The sequence below is a fragment of the Corvus hawaiiensis genome, chromosome 26, assembly GCF_020740725.1.
Source record: "Corvus hawaiiensis isolate bCorHaw1 chromosome 26, bCorHaw1.pri.cur, whole genome shotgun sequence".
Classification (NCBI taxonomy): domain Eukaryota; kingdom Metazoa; phylum Chordata; class Aves; order Passeriformes; family Corvidae; genus Corvus; species Corvus hawaiiensis.
In genome coordinates, this window is record NC_063238.1 from 21,459,480 (window position 1) to 21,485,419 (window position 25,940).

Consider the following 25,940-nt stretch of genomic DNA (forward strand, 5'->3'; position numbering starts at 1 on the left):
GGATCTCTCTTCTCCTCCCTACGACTGCGGGATACCGTGATATACCAGGTCTGGCCTCCACAAAAATGCAGTCTCCAGACAGCCCTCTTGTGTCCAGGCTGGACACTGCTGATGGAGACCTGCACTGCTCTGCGATGCTGCCTTGTTACAGGGATTTGTTATAAAGGTGGACTTTGCCACATAAGCACTAAGGCTGAGTTGAAGTTCTGACCTCTTCGTCTGACAAGTTGAAGCGGAGTTCTTGTGCAAAGCATCCAGGTCTTTGTAAAGCAGGATCTAAGGAACCCAGTCTGCTGATGGCTCTGATTACCACAACCTCTCTGCAGGCTAAGTTATCTATTAGTGCCAGCAGTGTTCCTACAACAGAGCCAACAGAAAAATACGATTTTCATTCACTGGTTCAGTAAATTTTCTTCAGTTCCACATAACCTTGTCCACTGATCCTTCAAAAAGGACAATCTTTTAATGATGAGATGCTGGTTTGCAAAAGACTCATTTTAAGACATTAAATACAGATAAGATAACACAGACCTTAGGCTGACTTCAAGCTCAGTGAATGGTTTTCAATTCTCTTTTTAAAATAATCTGAAATTCACTTGCACTGAATTACTAGTTTTCAGGTTAAATGAAGGTGTCACATCAAGTTAAATAGGTTGTGGTCTTCTCTTCATGAAGATCAAGCACCTTCTACATAGATACAAGACATGTCCTACCTATGAACCTGGTCTTGTTTGCTGGCATGTACAGGAGCAAGAGCATCGATCTCATCAAAGAAAATAATTGAAGGTCACATCTGGTAAGCCTACAAAGAAAACACAGGAACATTGACATCAGGAAAGCAGCACTGTTTGAAAGAGAAAATACATGAAAAACATTATGGTTGCAGGAGCACTGGAACTGGTTAGTTTGGGGTTTTTTTGAGGGGGGTGGTGGTGCTTTGCAAGATTTTCTTGTTTGCTTTACTAGTATTTACCAATACATCCCAAGATTTCAAGCCCCCAAAAACCCCACTAGAAAAGGAAACACTGACAATCCCATTTCAGTAGAAGGATCTGACAAAACATGAAAAAGAATTTCTTCTTGACAACAGAAAGCTAGTTACAGACAGAACACATGGCACATTTCAACCTTACCCACTCAAATAATAAATGAAACTGTCATTCATATTCTCCTACCCATTCACTCAGGCAGTTGACACCATTTCTCATAAAAAAGATTACTCTCCCATCATCCTGGCTACATTCATTAGCAAGTGCAAAAGCTACCAGTGTCTTTCCAGTCCCTGGTGTACTACAGAATAGGAAATCTCTGCAATTAAAAAAAAAAAAATCACATAAGAAAAAAACATAATGGAAAAGTGCCTATTACAACCCCCATCCCTAAAACACACAGCTCTGCTCTTCTCAGCAAAACACTTCATAGATAAGACAGCAGTAACAGCTAAAGTGTGAGAAAAGTCAAAAGTGTTCCTACACAATTCAACAAGGCAGCAAATGAAATGAATGAAGAGGATAATGTGTATGTAAAAAACATTGAGAAAAGATAGTAGCATCCCAGAAGGACACTTCCAAAAACTCTGACAAACCAACAGGAGTGGTTACAACACAGTGGAGCCAAACAAACTTCCAGTGCAGAATCTGAGACCAGGATAACTTTGAAATCACCAGTTCAGCATATTCATTCTTCTTTTCACAAAAGGCAAGATTTGAGAGTAAAGCATTTAGTTCCCCCTTAAAAAGCTTTAAATTACTGGGTTGGGTCTCCCTTTGTGGGTGATAAAGAAGTAATCTAAAGCTGGGAAGGTATTCTGCACTTCTGCATTTCCATCAGCTAGAAAAGCCAATATGCTGCTGCCTCAAAATGAATTTCAGTTAATAAAGAAGCAAAAGACATAAAGATTTTTATTTCATTGCTTGTAATACTCTTTAAAGTTACTGAAAGCAAAGCATTTAAAGTCCTATTTCAATATACCATAACTGAATTTTGCCGACCAAGAATATATAAAGTTATTAATTAAATCTCTAATAATTTAATTTTGTAACACACAACTCAGCCGTGTGAGAAGTGGACAGATTCTTATTTTAGCCCAAGCACAATGAATGCTGCAAGATTCTAGCTGCAAGTCCTATCAATTGTAAAACTGATACTTGGGCATTTGAAAAAGAGTTTGTGGGAGAGACAAGTGGACTTCCATGAAACAAACTACAGTTGACTACCAGTAGGTAATTCATTGTACATGGAACTCTGAAGGAAAAAATCTTCAACTCCAGCTTTTACAGGCAAGACACTTTTAAAGGATCTCGCCTCACAGTAAATCTGTGAACCTACATATATGCTGGTTTCTATCAATTTTTTAAATATTACTTTTTAATTTTCTTAAAACTACTTTTTACTACTAAAAAACCCCCATCTACAGTGCTGAAAATTTTGGAGCATTTTTATATGTTAAAGAAAGCTGCAACCTCAATAAGGTTCCATCAGAAATTCGATGTCAGCACAAAGGAAAGGTTCATAGCAATTTTCAAATTGCTTGAGAGAAACCTGTAAGCCAAGGGAGTTGTAGACTGCCCATTACTGGAAGCTTTCGTAAATAGTGCAAATGTCTCACTGACATGATGAAGTAAAAATACTTACTGAAACATCTATTTGCATTGGCTTGACACCAGACAGATTTGCTTCAATTTTCATGCGATCCTTGTGAAGATTTGAAGTGAAAATGCAAGCTCTGAAACAGCTGTGTGTAAACAGTGTCCATTCAAAAATAATAAGGCAATTCAGGAAGCACAGTGTAAGACGTGTTGCAGCATATCACTGCTATTTCATATTTTCTGAAGAAGATAGTTCCTCCACCCTTAAAGCATAGCTCTGGCATAATCGTGACAGTAAGATTATAATTAGAGAGCAAAAATAAACATTACTTTAGACTACACTGTGCTTTGGAAGAAGTTTTTTTCAGCTAAATTAAAATTACAATTAAATAATCACTCTATGTGAAATGATAAAATAAATTAGTGTCTACTTCTTCCAGTAGAACACCCCATGATCTCCCATCCTTTGCCTTCTATGCGTCTTCTCTGTAAAGCCAGTTTTTTGCAAGATTGCTTCTGCAGTACTAAGATACAAACTTGGCATGTAAGAGCAAAGATAGATAGATACAAAAACCCCCCATTGAAACAGGCACATATGATCAGTGTGACATTTTGATATAGTGAACACAAAGCAAGAATCATTGGTATTTAGCCAAGTTTTTCAACACTACTTAAAAAATAGGTCAAATGTTTACTTACTTTTTTATCGAGAGACTTAGGAACAAGTGTTTGAGGATTTGCAAACATAGACCATTTTCAGGTTTATTTTTTCCTCTTGCTGAACACAGTAAAAAAAATGCCATTTAGTAGGAAAAAAAAGAATTGTGAAGATATAGGAAGATAACAGAAAAAAATTATGGCAGGCTTTCATAGCACTAAAGTTGCTTTGCATGATAACATTAAGTAATTTTTAGTTCCCAGCCTTCCTCAGACAACAAGTTACTTATTCTTCTCTTAACTGGAGTTAAGGTCTTGTGCTAATTTTCCATGACTATATATGGTACAAAAAGCATCTCACTGTTAGTTACACTTTGCAAACCTTTCAGAAAACAATGCCAATTTGGGCTTTATGAAGAGAATTAAAACACAGACACACAGCCAGAAACACTAGGACTGCTTCACTTTGCCTGTATCCAATTTCTGCTGCATCTTAACCAGGAGTTATAAAATTATTTGTAAGCATGAAAGAAAATTTAATTAACCATGAAGCTACTTCTGATGCCAAGAAAATTGATTTAGATGACAAGTGAAAATCTACAGAAGGTCACAACACAAAGTGACCATTTTGGTTCACAAGAACCAGCCCAGCCCATGCATAAAAGATGCTCTAGTGTGAAGATCTCTCTGCAACTGGCAATCCCAAAATGAAGATATTGGTGGCCAATTTAAATATTGGCTGTGCCCAAATTCTTTACACATGAAGCACCTGCCAAATGCACCCTCCTGCACATACTCTCAGATTTGTGGCTTAAACAGCCACAAGCACCTGTTCCCAAAAACTCATGTTAAACAGCTTGGCCCACACCTTATATAAATCAGTACATTAAGAATAATTACATGACAGCTCAGGCTGACTGAATGGATATGAGGGAGAAATGGAAGACCAGGCTGTCATGCTGTAGGGTGCTCAGACCTCCATGTCCTGCTCCCTTTTTGTGTCCCTTTCCCACAGCCAGAGAAACCCAGCTCAGTGATGTGGTTCTTGCCTATCTGTGTCCTTGTCTGAGCTGGGATAGAAAATTCAGCTGAAAGTCAGAAAGTTCAGCGGGTTCATGATTACTACTGGAAAGCCCCACTACCTATTTTTAATTCCCAGAAAAGCCAACCACATTATTGCTCAATAATGTGAAATTTGAAAAATGAAACTGCCATATTACATGTAAGTGAAATTTTCTTTAAAAAAAAAAAAGGCCCACTGGGCCATTTTCCAGCGCAGACTTTGGCATCAGAGCAGTACCATAGAAATTAATGGCGCTGTACCCTCTTACCCTCCTTGCTCCACAGCTCTTCAGAACCTCCCCAGCAACCCTTCCCTTCTGGTAGTATGGATCAACGGATGGAAATCCTAGAGGATCAGGTTAGCTGCCGAGCAGCCGGCTGGATTTGGAAAATACTGCACTGGATGACTTGATATGCAGACACAAAAAATTTTAACACAGAAGATAGAAGTGCCTCCTTGTGTTGACAGTGTTTGTGGTGGGAACCCTTCTAGCAGACCTGCCACAGTTTCTACCGGCTGACCAGCAACTCTTCAGACTGAAACACGTTACTAATTTCTTCCGTGTGCTGTGTAGAGAGAGGTAGTTAAAAACGAGCCCATCCTGAATTACCTCTGGGCGAGTGTACTTAGAGCCACGGGCGCGAGCACAAACCCGCGATCGTCCACAGAAAATGGAAACGTTCTGTTTCTTAAAAAACCCCCTGAGGCAGGTCTCGTGCCTGAAGTATCCCTCTTCCACGAGGTGCCACTCGTGGGTCGGGATCAGCCTGTCCTCCCTCCCCACTCAGGGCGGCTCTCTGGGCAGCGCGGGGCTGAGGCGCTATTCCTTCCCGCCCAAGATGGCGGCAGCCCCGCCTCACCGGGCGGTGTCCCGGAGCCCGTCCCCCGGCGCGGGGTGTGTGACCGCGGCCGTGGGGGGAGCGGGGCAGGCGGCGGCCGGAGCGGGGTGTACCGGGTGAGCAGCGCCGTTTGGCTGCGTTCTTGGCGGCCGGGGTTCGGCCCGGGTTCGGGCCGGCTGGGGAGCGGGAGGGAAACTTTCCTCGTGGAGTCCTTCTCCGCCGGGGCTCCGGCCGCTTTCCCGCGGCCATGTTGGGAGCCGGGGGCTGCCTGGGGGGGGGGGGGGGAAGGAGCTCCCCGGCGGGAGGCGGTGCTGGGCTCCGCTGTCCCGCCGCGGGGCTGGGGCAGCGCCGCGTCCCGCCGGCAGGGAGGGAGGCGGCGGGGCGGGAAGGACTTGGGGAAGGAAGCGGCGGCGGCGGGCGCTGGGTTGTCCCAGGGCACTGAGGGAGTTGCGGGGCCTCGGAAACGAGTTCGTCTTCGGGAAGGGGGAGAAACAACGGCGGCGGCCCCGCAGCGTTACGTAAGTGCCCGAAACTCCTCGACTCGTGACTCCGCCGAGGCGCCGTGAGGCGGCGGGACGGGACGGACGGGCGGGTGGGCGGGTGGGCGGAGGGCGCTTCCTGCCCCGGCGGGCTGGCGGGGCCGCGCTCCCCCGACCCTCCGCTCGCCCGGTGAAACTCCGTGTCGTTCTCGGAGCGAGTCGTCTGAAAAGTGTTGACGCTGTGGTGAAAAACCAGCGAAACCGCGAGTCGTGGGGTTGCGAGCATAAGGTGCTATTTTTTTTTTCTATGAAATTCGCGTTTTTTGAGGGGAATGTAATTGGTCTGCCAGAGATATGTATGGCTCATAAGCTGTTTTCTGAAAGTAGCTCGGGAAAAGACAGCCGCGTGTTTTTCCTCTCGCCTCATTAGCAATACTTATGTTCGTAGGCACCGATATTTATAAATGGCAAAACTGCTCTCATCACGGCAAGAAAGCGATGGGTGAGTCTGCTGAGCAGCACGTCCTGGCATCGGCTTTGTCCCTGCTAAGGGAAATAGCTGTAACTCGAGTTTTGACATGAAGCGTCAGTACAACAGTTGTTGATAACCAAAAGGACAGGTTGTTATATCCTTAACCAGAGATCAGGGATTGTCTTTTGCCTGAATTGATGTGAATGGTTACAGAAGCATCATTAAGCTCTAATTCAGGCTGTCCTCAAGCTGTGGTAGGAGTTACTGGAAGGGTTGATGCTTGTTTGAGAAACATTATATCTGAAGCTTCGATGTGCCTAACAGCTTAAGGTCAGATGAGGTTAATACAGTAGGCAAAGTGACTAAAACCAGACCCACAACACAGGAATCTGTTTCAGAACTGAGACTGCAAATTCCTCTTTCTCTCCTGAAATAAGGAGAACTTAAATATTCAGATCTTAAGTTTTGATACTTGTGTACTGAATCATTTTAGAGATGCCTGTCTGAAAGAAGGGAAGTATTTAAAGACAGCAGTGTAATCGGTGCTGAGATCCTGCAGATTAATTGCTTTGTGTACAGTCATCAGCATGCAGAATGGAATCGGTTCTTTAGCTCAGAAGGCAGTGCTCTTGCTTTTAGTCTCTAATTTAAATACTGTTGACTAGTCCCAGTAGGTAATAGGAATCCCAGTATTGTTAAATGCCTTTTATATCAGCTCAGTTTCTTAAATAATACTTTCCCAAGAGTTTCAGTGCCACCAGTTTTGTTGAAAAAACAGTGAAAGTGAAGTGTTGTGAGCCTGAGTCCCAAGTTCTTGCTTCTGAATGCAAATCGGCTGTGTGCCTTTTGGAGTGTCTGAGTTTTGCTCTACATAGAAGCCCACATAGAGGAAGTCCCTTAAATGCTGAATGAAAACTGATGTGTAGAAATTTTAAGCTGGAGAAGCTGGTTCGATTTCCTCGGTTGTCCTCTGTAGAAAGAGAGTAGCATCTTTCCACCTAGAAGCAAATTTTCATTAGATGCCATGATGAAACCATTCTTCAGCTAGAGCTCTGTTCTGTTTCCCTTAAATCAAGGGCTGAGCTTTAACTGTAGTAATTAGACATGTGCCCGGGGTGGCAGAGGGATCTATCCATAGTATCAGTAAGCCCTTTAATCTACAAAAACTGCCATTGGCAAAATGTTTGCGATATTCAAAAGGTATGGTGGCTTTTAAGTTTCACTGTCGGAGTTAGTGGATGTGGGTGGGATAGTTTCAGAGCAGTAAAGAGATGGAACTGCAATTTCAGGTGAGGCATGATATGACAGAGCATTGCCAAAAGCCCCGTGAGAGCAATTATGGCAGAGTACAAACGCTGGTTTCATACACTTACAGCATTTTTAGTGCCTTGTCTTCACCAAAGAGGGCTAGAGGTGTTTAAGTAAAAGCTTAGGGTCAAGGCATGGCACATAGATAAGGCAGAGTTGAAGTTTTTAGTAGCTGCAGATATGATTTTCTGAAAATGTCTGTTAGATAAAATGTTGTAAGTGGTGTCCAAGCAAACAAATGGCATACCAGTTTTTATTCTTAAAGTGCACTTATTAATGGGTGATGTCAAATAAGTAAATCCCAATATTAACAACTGATATGATTCTTAGAGGATGGTAGGTAAGGATTTTAAATTCTTGGTTTTGTATTAGGAAATGAAACCTTATTCTGTACAGCCTCAAATTGTAAAGGTACGTTTATGACTTATTTTAAGCTCTGTTAATATTCAAGCTTACTTTTCCATTTCATTTTTGTATTTTTTTTAAAGTTATAGGTCATGCTTGTATATGTATATTTTACTACTTTCATGAATTAATTCAGCAGTTGGATGAAAGTGTGGTAATGTGGAGATTGTATTTGCCTGTATGTATTCTCTTTTGGAACAGACTTCTGAAACAGAAACACGTATTTAAAACTTTCTCCCTAATGCAGCAAGTGTCAAGTTTGCTGTTGTAGGATAAGTTTTGTCTTCATGATTCATTGGAGAACTTGTTTTTATAGTTGAGGGGGGTGAAAAACTATTCTATAGATAGGTGTGGTAGAATATGTTTACTAAAGATTATTTTATTGTTGTCATGAACTGTAAGATGTGATGACAGCTGTGTTAGTAAGTTGAGTCCTGCAAATTCAGGGCCACACGAGTAGTACTGTTGAAATAAATGAGTCTGTGCACATTAGAAGTGGCTTGAGAGTTGTAGGACAAAGATTCTCCTTTTATGAAAATAAATATTGTTGTGCAGAAGTGTTATTGAATAGAAGAGTACTGCATGTTTTTCAGCCTGTCATTTTAATGCTACACAGTCAAAAATGCACTCATGTTGACTTCAGTGGCATAAATAGGTAAGAGTACTGCTTCTTTGGACATAATAATGTTTTGATTTTTTTTTTTGGTTGGTTGGGTTTTTTAAGCTTATTAGTGATTGTAAATAATTTAAGGATTTAAAAAATGAAGTGGGAGTGACTTTCTATTTTTTCTCTTTGCATCGTTATATTTTATAGTAAAACAGTGTTAAGCATATTATGTATGTAATATAGCAGGATTTTGGCATTTTGTCAGACTGTAAAAGAAGAAAAAATACCAGCTGAAAGTTAAGGATTTCAAATAACAGGAGTGTTGTTGCTCCATCACCCTGCCCTCTGACCCCCAGTGTAATGGGGGTTGTAAGAATGTGGCTGAATGTAGTAAGACGACATGCAAGCTTAGTTACGGTGTTGAGAGGCAATCTCTTGAGAAATTTTACTGATTCAAACAGACACGGGAGGGCTGCTAAATAGTGATATATATGATCTTTGTATCAGCAGCTTTAGCTTTCTTTAAAGGCTTCTTGTGCCTCCAGCATATCATCCAGAGGGAGGTAACCGTTTTGCTTCTAAGTACTTAGTATGCCTTCTGAAAGAGGAAAAGTTACAGCATGTTTTTTGACATTTGCATTTCTAAAGTGTACACATAATTTGCCAACCAAATTAACAGTGTACCATACACGCAGCCGTTCGGGTTGACAGTATCTTCTTTGTGCAGGTTAACTTCAGTGCAAACCTTTGTGCAGTTTTCCAATTGTCCTCTAGATAGTCTGTACTCCAGTTGCTTTCCATATAACTAAAATGAATCAAACACATTTGACAAGCAGTGAAAGGAAAAAGTGTCAGTGAATGCATTTCCCAGGAAGGCCACCACCTACAGTAAGCTGCTGTGATTAAGGGGTTCTTTCAGGAAATGACTCCTTGGTTTTACCTTTCTCCTTCTGTTTTAAATTTCTCCTGACATAGCTGTCAATACTTGGTAATGTAAAACTTCTGAGAGTGATTTTCAGTGTACTTCTGTTCTGAAAGCTGTGTGTGACAGTGATTATTTCCCCCTCCATCCCTCTCTCTGATCTAGGTTAACAGCATCGAGGCAAGTGAACTGCCCTTTTAACACACAGGTTATGTTTAAAAAGCTGGTTACATTGAAGATTGACAAATTTTATTTATGGTATCATTGTTAAAGCTTTCCTTTTGGCTTTTATTAATAGCTGTCAGATGTCAGTTTTCTAGACCTTCACCATTCACCAATGTGTCGCCAGGTAGCAGCATTTGACATAAAGGTCTTGTGTCCCTTGCTCAGAAAGAGAATTCAACCCTTGGCTTATTGGCTTATGTGTTTTTAAATAGTGCTGGTTAAATACATTTTAAACATTGCTGGGGATCAGCAGTGACAGGTCCATGATTGCAGCATTTCAGTGTTGTCAAGCTTCCTGAAAATCATGTGTGGTTTGATTCCAAGCCCTAAGCTGTGTTTCAGGTTCCTGTGCCCCTACAGCCCTGCACGTGGTTACTGGGGTGTGAGCCATTTTAGGTACCAATTTGGGCAACTTCTTTCAGCAGTTTTAAATATTTGGAAAAGGATTCCCTGCAACCAGTCATACTTGTCCTTAGTCTGTTCTTGCTGGTGAACTAGTGGTAGAAGTTACTTGGAACTATTTTTTTTAATAAGGGGTGAAGAATTTGAATGAGTTTGTAGGTCTGTATATTCTGTTTTTCCTACTATAATATTGAAAGTGTGCTCCAGCAGTGTTTTGTGTGATCCTGTTAGGTAGTGATCAACTTCCTGGCCCCTTGAAAGTATTTCTGCAGTATAATGTATTATTAGGGTTGCCTCTTAAAGTAGAAAGTTCTTAGCTTAGGTAGGTCAGGAGCAGGAGAAAGTTGAGGTGATGGCACCTGGTCAGAGAGGAAAAGGTTGAGTGTTGTTACTTGGCTTGTGTCTTGTTTAGTTTTGTGGAAATGCTTAAAATTACCGAGCTGGTAAAAGAAACCTCTTTATTGTGCAGCTTCTTTTCCTATAACAAGATTCAAAGAACATATGCGCATGAAAAAAAATTGATATAATAAAAATGAAATAGCAATGATGTGGTTATATTGCTGTGCTTGTAAATTGTGAGACTCCATGGGAAAACTTTGCTCTGGTTTAAAACATGGCTTGCTAAAAGAGAAAGTCCTTTTGTGTTGTAGTACTTTATAGAAAATTAATGGCTCTTGTCAGGCTCTGACTACGTGGTAACTCTCTCTAGTTTGGTCTTGCTGTAAATTACCTGTCGTTTAGTCCTTTTTAGAGTGTTAGTGAAGTCAGTAACTTCTCTCATAATGGTAATAAAAGCAAACTGAAGAAAAAAAAAACAAACCAAGCTTTCTGTTTGAAGTTAACACTGTCTTGTTTAAGTACCTATGCATAATAAAAAGACATAAGCCAGTGAACAGGCTGGTGTGTCACAGGTTTGCCTTTGTGGAAAAAAAAAAAAAGGAAAAATAAATTCTGTTAACTTGAAGAAGCTCTTTGGAACATGTAGCTGTTCTGGTAGCTCTCAGGTGCTAAAACAAGCAGGTGTTCTGAGATCCAGGAGGTTCTGTTTTTAATGTGTACTTGTGTCTTAGAGATGCATATAGAGATCTTTCTGTAAATGTTCTGTACTTGTCAGTTAAAGTTGTTGCAAGAAGCATGCTGAAAAATACAATTTATCTCAGTCACTGGAAACCAAATCCTTTTTTTTGCATTGACTGAGAGACGGTCTGGGTAGCCATTAGCAAGTTGCCTCCATGTGAGCTGTAATAATCCATAACAACAACAAACCACACAGCCAATCTGGTTTTGGAAAATTGCTTGCAAGATGGATTTGGCAATACTTCTTGTAGAACAGCTGCATCTGAATCTGTTTTTTTCTATACTAATGATGCTGTGTCCCCTCCTCAAAAGAATTTAAATAGATCTTTTTCAGAATTTAAAATGTTGATGCAGTGGGTTCTCTGTGTTCTGCTGTGTTGACAAAGCTTAAGCAGGATCTAGCTTGCTCTGAAATTGGTCAGATCCTTTTGACTGATTTTTTTTTTTTTTTTTTTTTTGTCCCTCACCCAACGTCCATTTAATGTTAAGTGTGTATATCTGTCAAGTAATTTGCTAGCCCAGATGTCCAGAAGTGTGCCCCGGTGCTGCCGAAGTGGGCTATCTATCACCAGTTAAGCTGTCCCTTGAAAAGCAGTGTATTGGATAGGGGGAGCACACCCGGCGCCTGTCCCGGCAGTCTGGAAGGGAGGGGCAAGTAGCTGCTGCCAAACTGGAGAGTAAGTTTGCTGGGAGAGACTCTCCCAACAGCTAAACAGTTGGAGGAGGAAAACATTAAATTGTGAACAAAAATACGTTCCAGTGTTTGGTATTGCTGCCTGGTCAAGTGTTCTTTTAGGCACCGGCCCAGCAGAAGGGGTTTGTATCTCCTGGAGCTTCTTGAGGTGGAGCAGGATCCCAGGCTGCTGTCCTCTGCCCTTGACTCTTCAGGCACATTTGGAAGGTGTTGATCTGTTGTCTGTGTTTCTTCTGATGTCTGTTATCTACTCAGAACTGTGGAAAATTTGAGAAGGAACTTGAGCTTTTTTGGACTTCAGATCTGTGGAAATTGGTTTTGAAACTATATTCTGGTGTATGTCCCTAGTGCTTTGGTTAAGATGAAAGATGCAGTTTGCTAGTAACCAGAAGTTAAGCTAAACCACTGCTAGTGCTCCTAAATACATGCAAATGGCAAGTCAAAATACTAGGGGTTTTTCCCATGACAGCAAAGATTTGGTCTGCATACTGGGCTTTTTTAGTCAGTTGTTTGTTAATTAATTTTAAAGGACACATGTGTGTTATGTAGTTTATTAATACATAATTTTTAGATATAAAAAATACCAGCCTTTTTACTTATCCCCATTTTAGTATGCTCAGAGCTGCAAGTATTTGCTATGCCTGTAGTTGTCTGGATCTTGCTTTCTGTGCTTTGAGAGATGACTGTGTCAAAGTTGAGCACTATCTGTGGTAGATCAGGCCTGCCTGTTCACCTCTACAGACCTCAAGCTTTCAGGGTTTTTGCCTGTGTGCTGTGGTTTGAGGTTTTCGTATATGTTTTTTTGTTTTGTTGCTTTTTTAATAATTCCCTTAGTTCTAGCCATTCCACATGCTAATGCTGGCAACCTCCTCTTTCACATTGTGAACAGTGTTAAGAATTTCCTCATCTAAATGTGGCGTCACCTGAGCTCCTGAAGTGCTGCTCAAAGCCGTGTAAGCCTGTGTAGGTGCTTGGGAAATGCTCACCCTATCGGCAGATGGGTAAGGACACAGAGAAGTTAGTTTAGATAGTTGCTCTGTGTGTTCCAACCCCTGACTACCAAGTGGGGGATGGACAATTATGTGTTTCTTCCCAGCAGCAGATCTGTCTCTTATCATGCCAGAAGACAAAAACAATACTGGCTACCATGGTTTATTGTAAATAGAAGCCTGACAGTGGTAATAAGCAACTGACTTCATTAAGAAGTTGGACCTCTTACAAGAATGTTCCTCCTGGATTTCTGCAGTGAGGTATCTTCTTCCCGAAGAGGCATTCAGGGATGACTTCCAGTGCAGCAAGGGACAGAAGGGAAATACAGCCCCTTCCAGCTGGTCTAGGAGTGCATTGAGGCCTCCTGATCATGTACTTGCCTGTGGTACAAACCCTTTAGTACTGCTTGCATTTCCATCTTTCATGTTTTCTGTTGCTGCAAGCAGGAGAAGATAGTGGGAGCACCTTTGGACTCAGCAATTCTGGATTTCTGCGTCTCTTTGATGGGTGCCACATGTTTCTTGCTTGGAGCAGGGGTGCTGCCGTTCCTGCACGTGGCCTTATGGCCAAGGTGATTGCTCTCATCCTTCATGCAGGGCAGGTTTAAAACAGGCCAAACGTGTCTGGTGGGACAGCCCTCTTCTGCATGCCTTTATTTTCTTTGTGTCTCCTCTATGATTACTTAGCATTATAACTCTTTGGGATGTGGGAGTTGGCCTTTCTGTTTGCAAGGAGGTTAAGTTGGCGTTCTATTTCCAGCTGAGGTTTATGGTGTTAAATACCAAACCCTGTGAGAAGCTAATGTGCAGAACTTAGATGGTTTTGCCTGCATGCAGCAGCTCAGAGAGTGTGTTAACTATTCAGAAGAGTTGCCTGGATAGTAAAACAGCATTGCTCGGGTCTTGCTGTGCTAATACATATGCTGCTTACCAAAATAAATAATCTTTTGCTAAAAGTAGCTTTCTGTACCCAAATGAGCTGCTGAGTGGGTTGGGGAATATAAAGTCATACATATTGAAAGATTTACCTAGAAATGATCTCCATCCTGAAGATAGAATTGGCCTTTCTAGGCAATCCTAACTCAGGAATTCCAAGCTCGTTTGGAAAATGGCTATTGCAAACTTGAAGAGCAATGCACTTGCCATGCAGGTTTGATAATAAAGTGAGGGTTTTTGTTGTTGTTACACATTTAGAATAATTTACATTATATGATCAATTCTTACACAACTGGTCAACTAAAGTGAAAGAGCAGTAAGTTGGAAATCAGATTGTACAAAAATTAACTGTAATTTATAGAAAGAATTACTAAACTATAAGATGCCAGCCAGTTAAAACAAGAATTTCTACACTGTACTCTCAAGAAGAGTTTAGTGGGATTTGACTTGTGACAGTCATGTGCAGCAGTTAAAAACAAACCAGTTCATTATAGTTCATGTGAACTATCATATGGTTCATTATAGTAGTTATAGGTTTATGATGACATCCAACTAGACAAATGCATGGATTTTGCTTTCATGACGTAGTTGGACATGACTAGATGCTGGACTGAGAAATAATCTGAAGGTTTCTAAAGTTTTGTCAAGGCAGAGTATTCACAGGTTGCACGCTGTGAGTAATGTGGTTGCTGTTAACATATTTCTGGCATGGCTTCTGTGGTCAATGCCACAACATTGGCCAACAGGTTGAGACAAATGAAGGGTTAAGGCTGCTGGGTCATACTGGATGTACCAGTGAGGGGGTGAGTTAGCTAATCTGTTTCCCCACACTGGAGCCATTGCTCCACAGGCTTGCACAATGCAGGAAGATGTGTCTTCATGGGGGGAAGAAAAAAAATGCATTAATGTAGAAAATCGTGAAAATTATGAGAATCATAAAATGAGACTTGGGAGTGGTCCACAGTAACACCCATTTTCCTGTGGGTTTCTTTATAGTGTTTCTTTAGAGTGTTTAGATCGTTCCATCTGTAATCTGAAGCAGCCTTGGTGTTGCCATCATCTTTTCTGGTTTCTTATCTTGCAGCTTTTTTTGACTTTATTAAATGCCATTATTTATTAAGGGTTTGGAAAATGATTTGAAGATTGAACAGCTTACATTTCTGTAAGAAAAAGGTTGTCTGGGTTTTTTTTTTGTCTGTAAATCAAGTCAAAGTTTCTGTCCCACTATCAGTATCTTTCTGAACGCTGCAGCCATTAACTAGGTTAGTCAGAAGTGATTATCTGGATAAAGATTTTGCTGAAGTTCAGAGGGATCTTATAGCCTCATTTCCTGCTATCTCTACCTTGATACAGTCTCTGTAATATCTCTGCTCTTCTTTCTTTTCAGTATTGCGATGAAGCTTTTTGTTGTACTTGATCCATCTTTGGTATATTATCAAGGTTATCCTATATATCCTTACCAGCTGGTTATGGTAGCAATAGAAAGACAGTTTGTTAAATACAACAATTTGGGGAACACTTTTTTGAAGAGAATCATTGAGAGAACTGCTTGTTAGAAGGCAGCATTTCTCTTTAAGTGACAGTTGTTGTCTTATGTTTTAAATAGCATCCAACTAGCTCTAGCACAGGACAGGCATGTACTTGTTTCTGTTGTGTCAGCTTTTAGCAGTGATAAAGACCTTTAGAAAACACTTGTCATACCCATATCTCCTATCAATATAATATTTTTGTGGGTGAAATTTCTTTTTGTGGGTAGTAACTTTATGCTTAAATTGGTCTTTTTACTATTTAATAAAAAGCAAATGGTAAATAATCCAAATATATAACTAATACTAAAAAAGCTATCAGTTAATTGTTACAGACGTATTTAAGTAACTGTAGACAATTGAATGAAATACTAATGGATTAAAACATGGATTGATGGATACTTAGCACTTAATTTTTCTCAGTATTTTATTTTACATGCTGAATGATAGAAATAAAGTTTAATTAAATGCCTCTTGCAGGTATTTCTATACTATGTTTAATCCAGCTGTTATTGGCATTACCTGTCAAGTACCATAAAAATGGCTTGTGCATGAATTCTTAGATTCTCATTACAGCTGATGAGATCTAAGTCCATAGAAAGTGTAATTTTGCCAACCAGGATGAGCGATGGTATCATCCTTCTCTGGATTTACTGAAGGATGCAGGGTAGGAGGTGTAACTAGTGAGGCCAAAGTAAGATTTAAAACATGCTCATTTGTCTTCTCACTTGTATCAGATCTGCTGTTCATGTTTTTAGTTCAGCAATTTTCCACACAAACTATTTTCAAAGCATGGATAAGTTTCCTTAAATAGGTTGCACTTCAGAAATTTACACTTGGGTTTTACTCGGCAGTGGTGTAAAATGTCAAATGTTGCTCTTAAGAGCAATATATGTAATATTCATAGAGATTAGCATACTGTATTACACTACTGAGATGCCTTTATAGCTGGAAGCTTGTCCACAAAAAGTAGTGATATTACTGTTTCAGACAGAGCTTTATGAGAACCCTATGTATGAGGGTTCTGGGTAACTTCAGTGTTGGTGCTTATGCAACTGTAACTCAAATTAGCGTGTCTTCCTTGCATAGGCAAAGTGCAAGAGGAAGACTGTATGAGTCTGATGTGATAATATATAACAATTATTTGAAACCTGCTGCTAAAAAACTCCCATGTAACTAAATGCCTGATTCTGCCTGATGAACTCTTTTTAGGGAGAGTGTGATATTTTCCTCTGTAGATCCAAATAATGATTCATCTTACAAACCAGTCATTTAATGTGCTTTAGATACCTCGTCTGCAGATAGTTCTTGTCTGTCTTTGGTTTACAATTTACTTGTTTCTGTCTTGCTCTTTTTTTTTTTCTATCTTCTATACCTTTCATATGTTTAATTTGTGTGGTTTAAGTATAAGGAAGCAAAGTGAATTTCTGTTCAAATTTTCCGTTTTATTCAGAGCTTTCAAGTTGTGGAGTCAAACATGATAAAACCTTTAAATTTTTGCCTGCTATTAAGTGACTAACTAGAAACTTTTATGAAGTATGTATGTTACCTTTAGGTACCAACGAAAGTTGGTTAATTTGAATGTATGTGGTGTAACATAGTTGCTGACATTGTATGTGCTGGTGTGAGAACAGGGGCTCTCTATGAGACCTGGATAATTATTTAGAAGTTTATTGGGTGGCAAGGTATAATGTGCTTTGATTTAGATCTGCTGTTTCTATCTTTTTTGTCTTTATTCCTTTTGTACTCCTCCATTTCTGACTCTTTTCTATTCTCTACATTTGCTTCAGTGTACCCATATCTAGATTCATCCATTCTGATGGTGTGGTCAGATTCTCTGTTTAGTGACACTTTTTTATTGGACTTGGGTTATTGAATCTGGCTTTGAAACATTCAGGATCTGCTGCAGCTTTAGGACTGGATGGGCCAGTTCTGTGATTAGTTCTGAGCTCTTGTGCTTTTTGTGGCAGCTTAGATATGCCTTTTTTTTCTTTAAAGCTGTCACCTTAACTATGAATATTCATAGTAATGGATAAGCTGCCCGCATCCTGATACCATGGCTCTGGGAAATACAGACTGCCTGGTTTGTATTGGTGCAGTATGTTAAATGTAGTTGTTAACAGCCTAATAGTTAATTGTAAAGATGCTGATAGATGAACTGACAATTACAACAAGGCTGGTAATATTTTTCTCCCTTGAAGGAGTGTTGAAGAAAAATAATGGTCAAAATTAGATGCTTATTAATTAACATTTGTTAGCAGGGACTGTACACTGGATTTGATTTGTTCTTGCCCAACCCAGAAGTAATGGAACACTGCCAGTTCTGCTGTCTTGCTGAAGAAACTTGGGAATTTGGGTTGTGTCCCTCTCCTGCACACCCTTTGTGCCTGTCCTGCAGCCTGAAGAGAGTGCTGGTTGAGTTGGTAGTATGCGCTGAGCTGGGGCGGGGAAATGTTTTTGTGCTGAGCTGTATGCAGTCTGCATCACTGTGCTCTAACAGCTTTTTATCTCATTTCTCCCCTCCAGCACCTTTGTTATTTATGGTTCTGCTGTATGGTGCTAATGCTAACTGCTACAGTGCTAATGTAGTAGTAGAAAAGTTTTCTGTCAGTATTGAATTGGGTGTAACTATGTCAGTCAGGGTTGCATTCCTTTTTGTTGACTCCTTACGTCTGTCCTCAGTTGCAGCAATTCTGTGCAGTTCAGTCTGGCCACTATCACAAGCAGAGCTACCATATAAAATAAACATTCTCCTGTTTTAAATAAGACCTGTAGAAGCATTGAGTCCTGGGAGATCACTGGATCTCCAGAATTCAGTTGCAGAAAGAAACAATTATGTGGAAGGTGACACAGCAACCCTTATTTTCCTGCTACAGTAGTTTGGAATGTTAATAACTGTAGTAAATGTGTGACCTCCTCAACATGGATTGTCTTTTACTTTAGTGGATAACTTGTTAGTTCTTCAAAAATTTCAGTGATATCTATGTTTGATCACATTGGAGATGGTTGTTCTCACCAACAAGATACACGTGTAAAACTGGAGTAAGGGAGCAAGAAGATCTTGGTATCTTGATAACAGAATTGTTACTTCTCTAGAAGCTTCTTGGGAATAAAAATGGAAATAACTTAAGTGTCAAAGACAGTTCTGTATATTGTAGAAGAGTTGGGGCTTTCTGTGTCATGAAATACTTTATCACCTTTAAATAGCATATTATGCCATGGAAATGAACACATTTGCCCAGCATTTTCATCATGAAAGGTACTTACTAAGATCGTGTGTGTGAGAGGGACAAAGTGAAGGTATTGAAGCATTTTGAGAGTTGAGATTTATTTATTTGGAAAGCTGCTAAACCCTGCTTATGATGTAGCTCTATGTAGCTACTTTTCTTACAAAATGATCTGTTTGTGTTCTTTTGGTTTGTTTTGGGGGGGGTTTGTAATGTTTTGACTAGCAGCTAGTACTGTGCTGCCCTCTGGACGCAGCAAATGAATCTGATGTCTTTGAGGACCATCAGTCCATCACAAATGGAGTCCCCATTGCATAAGGGCCTCAGGACTTTTAGGAGTTTGTGTGCCACAAGTGTGAAATCAGTCAAATATGATAAAGTTTAATAATACGTTTGAGGTTTTTGATTTCACAGCATCCACAAACTGAGACTACGTATAAGATACTCTCCCCTTAAGTGGAGCTGTCTAATCTTTTATTTCGAAGCCCATGGTTCTGAATTATTCCTCACTTGCTTGGGAAGGGTTTGGGCATGTTTTCAGCAATGTGCCATCATTCAGGAGTTGCTTTGTTTGATCAGGTTTTGAGATCCTGCATCTTCAGGGCAGTAATCCAGTATCTGCTTCTTATGGTGGCCAACGGCAGAAACTTCAGAAGAAAGTTTAGCTGGAAGAGAGGAGGATGTTGCCACCCAGTTTCGGGGTATGATGATCTGCTGTCTCTTACAATAGGTCTGAATATGCTTTAAAACAAGATTGTAAGTTTTAAAGACTAGGTATTGATAACTTTGCTTTTGGACTGTGACATCTTGGGGTTAAAAGTTCCTTTGCATATCTGGACAATATTTTAATTTAAATCTCCTTGGTCAGTGTGCTCATGAGAGGAAGAGGTGCACTTCTTGTAAGTTTAGCTCCTGTGAGTTAGGGATGTCTTCTCTTGTATTTCTAGTCTATTTTTGTCATGGTCCATGATTACTTGTAATCAGGATGTATTTCGGGTAGTTTCCTACTTACTTCCTTTCTCAGAAAAGGCAAGTGAAGGTGTATGTGCATTAGTGTGCATAAGATTTCAGATGGAGTTTTAATTTTTAGTTCTTTAAAATCTCATGAGGAAAATATCTGAATGCTTATTCTAAAAAGTCTAATCTGTTAGTGTGGAAAAACACAATTAATGCCTTGGAAAGCTGGAATTGGCATCAGCAGTCTCTGGCATTTACAGCCTTGAGGCTGGCAGGTGAGAATGTTACCCATTATAGAAAAAAGTTTCAATCTAGAGAACATGTGATTTATCTTGTCTTTCTTAATAGTCCTTAACTTTCCCAGGATTCTTGCTTAAGGTCCAGTTAGTGATTATTTTCACAAGAAGCTCAAAATACAGTCTTCAGCACAAGGTCTGGAGTCATGTGTCTTGGTTTCAAGCCATGATGATTATTAAACAATCCTGGTTAGAGTTGTTTTCCCTTAGATTGTCCTAGAGAACAGTTAATTAAAACCTTTAGCTTTTTCTCTCCTTGTTTTCATCTCCCAGTGACTTGTATTTTGAAAGCTTTTGCAGTGGCCTTGAACTGAGTTTTCAGTTTATTGGCAGGGAGTGCAGAGTAGCTGAATTGGAGCTGTGGAGCAGTGACTGCTTCCTACAGGTGGCTGTGACTTCACACCAAGAACTTGCTTCACTGAAACCCATCAGTATGGTTATGTTTGTGGGAGTGGAGTAGGAGTACTGTTCCCCCCTGTGGAATACCAAAGGCATTTACTGTGATGTAATTTGTAGATAATTTGTATAAAAGTGTAAGTTCATAATTAGTGTGTATTGATTTGTACCTGCAGAAAAGTGTATTTTCTGCGCTGTCCCCTTTGCTTTCTGATGTCCTTTCCCACTTCACAGGGAACATGGGATTACTAAGTAACTCTAGACTGAGCCTGTGACTGAGACCTTGCTTTGTAAGTTTGAAGGGCTGTTGGTTCAGTTATGATGCTTGCAAAGGCTGTTTTTTTTCTCATATATTGTTAGATGGGAATGGTTATTTGGCAGTTAATGGCAATTAAGCGTCGTTCCAGATCCTGGACTTCAGCAGTCAGGCACCTGAATTTGATTTTGGAGCCTAGGACAACAGCAAGTACACGTAAAAAAGCTCCTAGTTTATTTTCCATTCCCTTCTTACTACTTTTTACTTGGCAGTTTCTGTTTTGTCTTCACTGTCTGCAGATCAAAATAGTTGTGGATTTGGTGGCTTTGTAATTCTCCTAACCATAAAACTAGTTAACACAATATTCATGTATTGTAACTAATGCTGTGAGGCATGTAAAGAAAATTCAAAAACTGTGCTGATAAATAACTTCTAGATAGTCTTCTGTCTTGAGTGTCAGACTTTGATACAAGATAATGTATGCAGAGCTTAAAAAAAGTAGTTATATCTGTGCAAGCTCACTTGTCAAACTACTTTAGTGTGAAACTAATTACACTTTCAAAGCAGTAACTTACAATAATAATACTTAACATTATGGGCATGTGGATTTGTGTAGTCACAGGTAACATACTTATTTAGATGAGGCCTGATGAGGGGTTTCATCCCTATTTTGTAAGGAAGTATCTGTGCTTTGATTCATAGGAGGAAGATTGCCTGGATCAGGTTATGGCAGAGCAGTGGAGTCTGAGCAGCATCAAGTCTGAGCCTTGTTTCAGCCCAGTTTCCTCTTAGTTGTAGGCTAGTGCTGTATTGATGGCAGGCAGTGTAGATTCAAGTAGGTAATGTAGAGGACTTCCCAACCTGGGATCATGTCACGAAGCACAGGTAGAAGGCACTGGAGTATTTGCTGCTCTGCTCTTCTTCACTGTTCACAGCTGTGGCTGTAGCAAAGGGTGTTGTGAGCATCAGCCCTGTGGGAGGCATGGGGGAGTGTCTTCTATGTGCTGAGAAAAAGTCTGTCCATAGTGCTTGCCTCTGCCAGATAGCTCGCTGCTGCATCAAGCACAACAGTTCAGGTGCATGGCTGTACTCATGAGAGGTTTGAGGGGAGCAGATCTGGGTTGGACTGGCAAGATTTTCCTTTGCCAGACTTCTTCCTGGGAAACTCTAGGGCAAAAGAGGCTAAAGAGTGGTTTGCCAAGGTATGAATCACTATAGTGACTTCCTAATTTTAGTTCCCTGTTGGGTGTCTTAGGTATCTCACAAGAAAAAAAAAAAATCATATTTTCTTCTTGGGGAACAAGGTGGGTTTTCAGTCTGTAATTGGAGCATACAGTTCATCAGCACTTCCTGAAATATAAAGTTGTCGTTTTTAAAATTTGAGCTGGTGCAGGTCACTTAGTCTTTCTCAGGAACAATTTGTGAGCTGTGTGGCTTGTCCTCTGTGCAGGACTGCCAGTGTAGGCTGCCTCAGTGTGATGGATGCAGATGTGGTTTGTGTAGGTGTGGAGGGAGGGACCGTGGGACTCCTGCAAAAAGAAGGCAGCAGCAAGCAGGTGATGAGCCACCAGCCATGACTCACTCCCTGTTCCTGGCTCAAGAGTGTGCCATGAAAGCAGACGTAGTGGGGGGTGCAAGCTGTGGCCTGTACAAAATGTTTCCAGCAGGCAGGTTCATGGTTTTGGCCCATGATTTGAGGTTTACATACGGGGAAAAAAAAGTAATAGTGAACTAGCTCGTGAAGTGTGGTTTCCTATGTGAACGTCAATTATATAATTTGTTTGTTGTGTTAAAACTAGTGTGTGTTCCAGGTTGCTAAGTTAAGTTGATGTTTTTGCAGCATTAGAACTTGAAATGATGAATGATACTTTCTGTTGCTATCTGGAGTAGGTGCAGGAGGATATACAGAGAAATATGAGTATTAAGCCAGGATGCAGTAGCTTTACTAGAGAGGAACTAGTTTGCTGCTGGAGGCTCTCAAAAGCAGTGCTGTAGGTGCTGTCTGTGTGATAAAGATAGCTGTCAGCTGCATAGAACATTTTTGCTTTTGGAAAAAAGACTAATCCGTTGCTAAAAATTCTTAGGTGTTAATACTTGATTTAAATCTAGCCCAAGTCAATGCCTCTCAGCCAGCAGGTCCTGTTAGATATTTTAAGAAATGCGGGGTTGGTACCTTCCTTGGGGAAGGCTGCTTGCTTGCTTGTTGAATCAGTCCTGTTCTAGTAACAAACTTTTTTTTCTTATTTTAGGATACTTGTGAAAGATGGTGGATCGCTTGGCAAACAGTGAGGCAAATACTAGAAGAATAAGTATAGTGGAAAACTGCTTTGGAGCAGCTGGTCAACCCCTGACTATTCCTGGCCGTGTTCTGATTGGAGAGGGAGTACTAACAAAACTTTGTAGGAAGAAGCCCAAAGCAAGGCAGTTCTTCCTATTCAATGACATTCTTGTTTATGGTAACATTGTCATCCAGAAGAAGAAATACAATAAACAGCACATAATCCCACTGGAAAACGTCACTATTGATTCCATCCAGGATGAGGGAGACTTACGGAATGGGTGGCTTATCAAGACACCAACAAAGTCTTTTGCGGTTTATGCTGCCACTGCTACAGAGAAGTCTGAGTGGATGAACCACATAAATAAGTGTGTTTCTGATTTGCTTTCCAAAAGTGGGAAGACTCCTAGCAATGAACACGCAGCTGTGTGGGTACCGGACTCGGAAGCCACTGTGTGCATGCGCTGTCAGAAAGCCAAGTTTACACCCGTCAACCGCCGTCACCACTGTCGCAAGTGCGGCTTTGTTGTGTGCGGGCCTTGCTCGGAAAAGAGGTTTCTGCTCCCGAGCCAGTCTTCCAAGCCAGTGAGAATCTGCGACTTCTGCTATGATCTTCTTTCTACCGGGGAGATGACTGCTTGTCAGTCCTCTAGGTCAGACTCCTACAGCCAGTCACCTAAGTCATCTTTAAATGATGTATCTGATGATGATGATGATGAAGACAGTAGCGATTAAGGACCAAATGTTTTTCCGTGTGTTGCAAGCTGTGTTTTAAACCATATGGAGCTGCTTTTGGGGAAGTCTGTAGTGAGGTTCCTCAGAAAAATCCTGTTCTAGCCATGAAATACGCCTGAATATCTTCAACTGCGATGTGCCTCAATCTATGAATTCTGTAGACAATAGTTGTTTTTTTTTCTCCTCTGCAGGGATAGACTGGTGCAAATGTTATCAGAATGTTTTCCAACTTCATTTACTTGAGTTGTGTCTGGGTTAGACTTTTGTGGAAGATTGGAGAATGAAATGTACTTCCTTAATTTAACAACCCATACTTTCTAATGTTTCATATTGATATGTTATGTGGGGTTATTTTTGATCTAGGGTGGAAAACTGTGAGCATGCATGGGATGGTGATGTTTTTGTTAATCCTGTAGACTATCTTATTTTTCTAGCCATGGTATATAATACGTTGCAAGGTCATCTAATGTACAAACCTAAATGTCACAAAACTTGGAAACTCTTGTTTTGCTGTAACTTAGGACTTCCTATGCCAAGCAGTGCCTTGTACCAATTGTGCTGATTCAGGAACAAAAAAACCTGTTTTATATCTGTATTTGCCTACATGCTGGTATCTGAGAGATTGTTGGTGCTATTGAAAATAACTGCTGTGTTCAAAGTGGAGCTTTTACAAGGTCATAACTGCACCCTGTGGTGGGTGATGGAGACCCAAATGGCACATCCTCACCTGTGCTGGCAGATCCAAAGACTCTGCAGATTCCCACAGGCTTCAGCAGGGTTCTCCTTGCAGAAGCTCTGTTGTGGGTTGGGATCTTGAGATGAGAAGCTTAGGGAGATTCTTCATGGGGATTTATATACACGCTTTCCAGAACAGTTTCTAAGTTTCAAATTTGGCAAGTACATACTGAAATTTTAGTTGGGTGATACAGCATTTGGGTGGGCTAGCCTATATATTTTGGAAATAATTCCCGAAAATGTCACAGATTTTTTTCTTAAAACACTGGTGAGAGTATTGGGTTTTTTCTTCCCCCCAGGAGTTTTATTGGCTTGTTTAAAGATAAACTCATATTTTGAACAAGAAGCCTGTAAGTATCCTTATAAAACTGGCTTTCCTTTTTACACAGCTGACCTCAGGATAAATGTGAGATGCAAGTTATTTCATTCTAGATGTATACCCAGGACCAAGAAAGATGTATTTAAGGACTATCATGAAATCTTCAGTGCAGAAAATGTCTCTATCATAGTGTTCATTTTAATTTCTTGAATACAGAAGTGTCATGTTCCCATATAAATGCAAAAGTTACACTTGCAAAGACATGTTAAACCCCCAAATACATGTTTCTGTATTTTTATAATGATAACCTCAATTTTGAAGCAGAAAAACCTCTTTGAAATAGTTGTATGAATATAGTAGCAACTGACTTTATACGAAAAATGTTAAACTTTTGTATCTCTAAATGACAATTTCTGCACTGTTTGCCTTGGTTGGCAATAATTGGGTTAAATATTTATTGAATAAAAAATCAATGCTGCATGTTGCACTAGTCTCCCATTCTGTACGCTGAAAGTATCAGTCATATTTTTTAATAAAAATTAGCAGAGTACTTCAGAGCTGTATCCTTCCATGAGATTTCTGGTAGCTAAAGATGCACTTAGCATCTATAGGGAGGCACTCTACATTCAAACTTTGCAAGACATTGCTTCAGGTGAAAATTGCATCAGTATTTTTAGCTTAGACAATTTCTAAAAATAAGGCTTCCTTTAGAAGCACTGAGGAGTATTTGTTCTGTTTGGAAATAAATACACAAAGGGAAAAACACTTTCTGACGCAGACTTGGGACCAGGAAGATTGTGTAGAATTGCCAGATTGTATTTGTAGATAAGTAGTTGCATATACTTTTTCCTTGAAAGATGAGGGAGTGGTGACCTGCAGCAGGGAAAATGGGCTGTTCTGAGAAGGCACTTTGAGCTAATAGTGCTTACTTTTTGTACCTCTTGGTATTTCTATTTCAGGAGTGGAGGCTTGCTAGCTTCAGTTGTTCTATAGAATCAAAGTACAAACCTCCCTTGTACATACCTTCTAATGACTAACAATCGTTTTCTTCCTCATGCAATTGTTTCCTCTTTCTTAAGTTGTCAAATATTAACTTGTCTTATTAAAGAGTCCATCTCTTTGTGTACTTTCCCCCTGGTTTCCGTATGTTTTGCTTTTCAGCACCTTTTGGTGGTGGGAAAAGGGTTGCTGAAAGTTAGATCACATCCTGTATTTTGAGAATGTACTTGTACCTACTTCATGTATCTTTTTATCTGTGAATGAAACTTGCACTATGCTGCACTGACCCCTGAAGCTGTAACCAAACCAATGCGTGCATGTGGAATTTTTCATCTGAAATTGTTGTATATGGTCCAAGCTTTTTTTAAAAAGCATTTTAAGAAGTGTTTTATGGAAATATTCCTATTCCTCAGTGATATTTGTTTAAAACTTTACAAAATGGTCTGAGCATTGACTTCTCTTGTAGTTAAAGCTTTCCGAAAGGGCTCATTTCATACTTTGTAATCTTGTTCTGTCAAATTATTTTATTTACAAATACATGGTATAGCTTCAA

The 25,940-nt window shown here is 40.2% G+C and overlaps 2 protein-coding genes across 5 annotated transcripts; one reads left to right on the forward strand and one right to left on the reverse strand.

Annotated features, from left to right (window-relative positions):
• Positions 1 to 30: 30 nt before the first annotated feature.
• Positions 31 to 5,912, reverse strand: LOC125317161 (proline-rich protein 2-like). The gene is made up of 4 exons (XM_048286859.1): positions 5,666 to 5,912; positions 5,261 to 5,585; positions 714 to 802; positions 31 to 357 (listed from the first exon to the last, which is right to left on the reverse strand). Exons 1-4 carry the CDS (start codon positions 5,910 to 5,912, stop codon positions 188 to 190), a joined length of 831 nt encoding a protein of 276 aa, XP_048142816.1. The 3' UTR covers positions 31 to 187.
• Positions 5,158 to 25,940, forward strand: PLEKHF2 (pleckstrin homology and FYVE domain containing 2). Of its 4 annotated transcripts, none has more exons than XM_048286830.1 (2): positions 5,158 to 5,263; positions 22,571 to 25,940. In XM_048286830.1, exon 2 carries the CDS (start codon positions 22,585 to 22,587, stop codon positions 23,332 to 23,334), a length of 750 nt encoding a protein of 249 aa, XP_048142787.1. In that variant the 5' UTR covers positions 5,158 to 5,263; positions 22,571 to 22,584; the 3' UTR covers positions 23,335 to 25,940. The 4 variants fall into 4 exon arrangements, with proteins under 4 accessions (XP_048142787.1, XP_048142786.1, XP_048142788.1 ...); XM_048286829.1 differs by lacking the exon at positions 5,158 to 5,263 and adding an exon at positions 5,513 to 5,665; XM_048286831.1 differs by lacking the exon at positions 5,158 to 5,263 and adding an exon at positions 5,755 to 5,915.

Coding starts and splice junctions, on each gene's coding strand:
- LOC125317161 (XM_048286859.1), bottom strand. CDS start 5,912: ATGCTCGCAACCCCACGACTCGCGGTTTCGCTGGTTTTTCACCACAGC. Junction 5,586..5,665: donor GAGGAGTTTCGGGCACTTAC/GTAACGCTGCGG, acceptor CAACTCCCTCAG/TGCCCTGGGACAACCCAGCG. Junction 803..5,260: donor CAAACGGCGCTGCTCACCCG/GTACACCCCGCT, acceptor TTTTCTTTGTAG/GCTTACCAGATGTGACCTTC.
- PLEKHF2 (XM_048286830.1), top strand. CDS start 22,585: ATGGTGGATCGCTTGGCAAACAGTGAGGCAAATACTAGAAGAATAAGT.